This window comes from Acanthamoeba castellanii, assembly GCF_000313135.1.
Source record: "Acanthamoeba castellanii str. Neff unplaced genomic scaffold scf7180000084748, whole genome shotgun sequence".
In the NCBI taxonomy this organism is placed as follows: Eukaryota; Discosea; order Longamoebia; family Acanthamoebidae; genus Acanthamoeba; species Acanthamoeba castellanii.
In genome coordinates this window covers 158,382-159,491 of record NW_004457262.1, presented here as the reverse complement: position 1 = coordinate 159,491, position 1,110 = coordinate 158,382, and the positions used below count along the sequence as shown (strand labels likewise).

At 59.6% G+C, this 1,110-nt stretch overlaps 1 protein-coding gene across 1 annotated transcript; it reads left to right on the top strand.

Moving 5' to 3' along the window:
• Positions 1-24: 24 nt before the first annotated feature.
• Positions 25-1,067, top strand: ACA1_190510 (uncharacterized protein; the record flags this gene model as incomplete). The annotated part of the gene is made up of 3 exons (XM_004333299.1): positions 25-234; positions 329-465; positions 593-1,067. The coding sequence occupies 3 exons, from the start codon at positions 25-27 to the stop codon at positions 1,065-1,067; spliced, it is 822 nt and encodes a 273-aa protein (XP_004333347.1).
• Between the last annotated feature and the right edge of the window lie 43 nt (positions 1,068-1,110).

Sequence of the window (1,110 nt, the reverse complement as noted above, 5' to 3'; positions counted from 1 at the left end):
GACTCGAGCAGCGACGGCTACTCCATGACCGAGTTCTCGTCCCGCTCGTCGTCGGGCTCGTCGTCGGGCTCGTCGGGCCGGGGCATCGCGTCGTGGCTGAAGAGGCGGAAGAGGGCGGCCAAGGGCGGGCTCGAGGGCGACGACGGCGAGGACTCCGACAGCGGCGAGGAGTCGCTCAAGCCCGTGTCCGACGGCGAGAGCAGAGACCTGGAATGGGGACGCCTCGAAAATGCTGTACGCGTGTTGTGTGTGTCGCGTGTTGTATGTCGCGTGTGTCGTGTGTGTGTCGTGTGTGTCGTGTGCGCTGTGTGTGTCGTGTGAACCGAAGCTCATTGTGGTGGACGGACAACAGGGCGAGGAGGCCAAGTGGCGCTTCCGAGTCACCCACACCGACGGCGAGAAACTCGCGCAGCCGATGATCCTCTACCCGTCGTGGATCAACGAAGAGTTTATGATCTTCGAACGGTACCCGACCTCAACCTTCACAACAACAACAACAACAACAACAACAACAACAACAACAACAACAACAACAACAACAACAACAACAACAACAACAACAACGTAATACTGACCACTAACCAACCAAAAGGGAACTTGAGGCGGTGAGCGGGTCGGAGAGGCTCGAGGGCCGGGAGAAGGAGGTCATCCTGCGCGGCGACACGCGGCTGGAGCTGCTGGGCCAGGACGAGCGCGAGCGCAAGGAGCGCATCTTCCTCTACTTCTGGATCCACACGTCGTTCATGACCGACAGCTCCAGCGCGAGCCGCGCCACCACGCCCCGGAGCAGCGGCACCAAGAAGGTCGCAACCACAACCAGCAGCACAGAGCTAAGACAAGACGAAGGCGACGAAGAAGCAGAGGAAGCAGAAGAAGACAGCGAGTTGGTGCCGATGAATGGCGGGAGCGACGACAGCAGCGCGACGACAGAGAACGAGAAGAAGACGGACGACCAGCTGGTGATGGCGCTGGACAAGAACGACGTGGACCGCGGGAGGTACAAAGGCTGCCCGTTCAAGAAGGCGGACAAAGTCTTCGTGCGACTCCACTACAACTACGACAACTAGCCTGGGCAGTGCGCAGCAGATCATCATGTGAACGGTCTTTGTA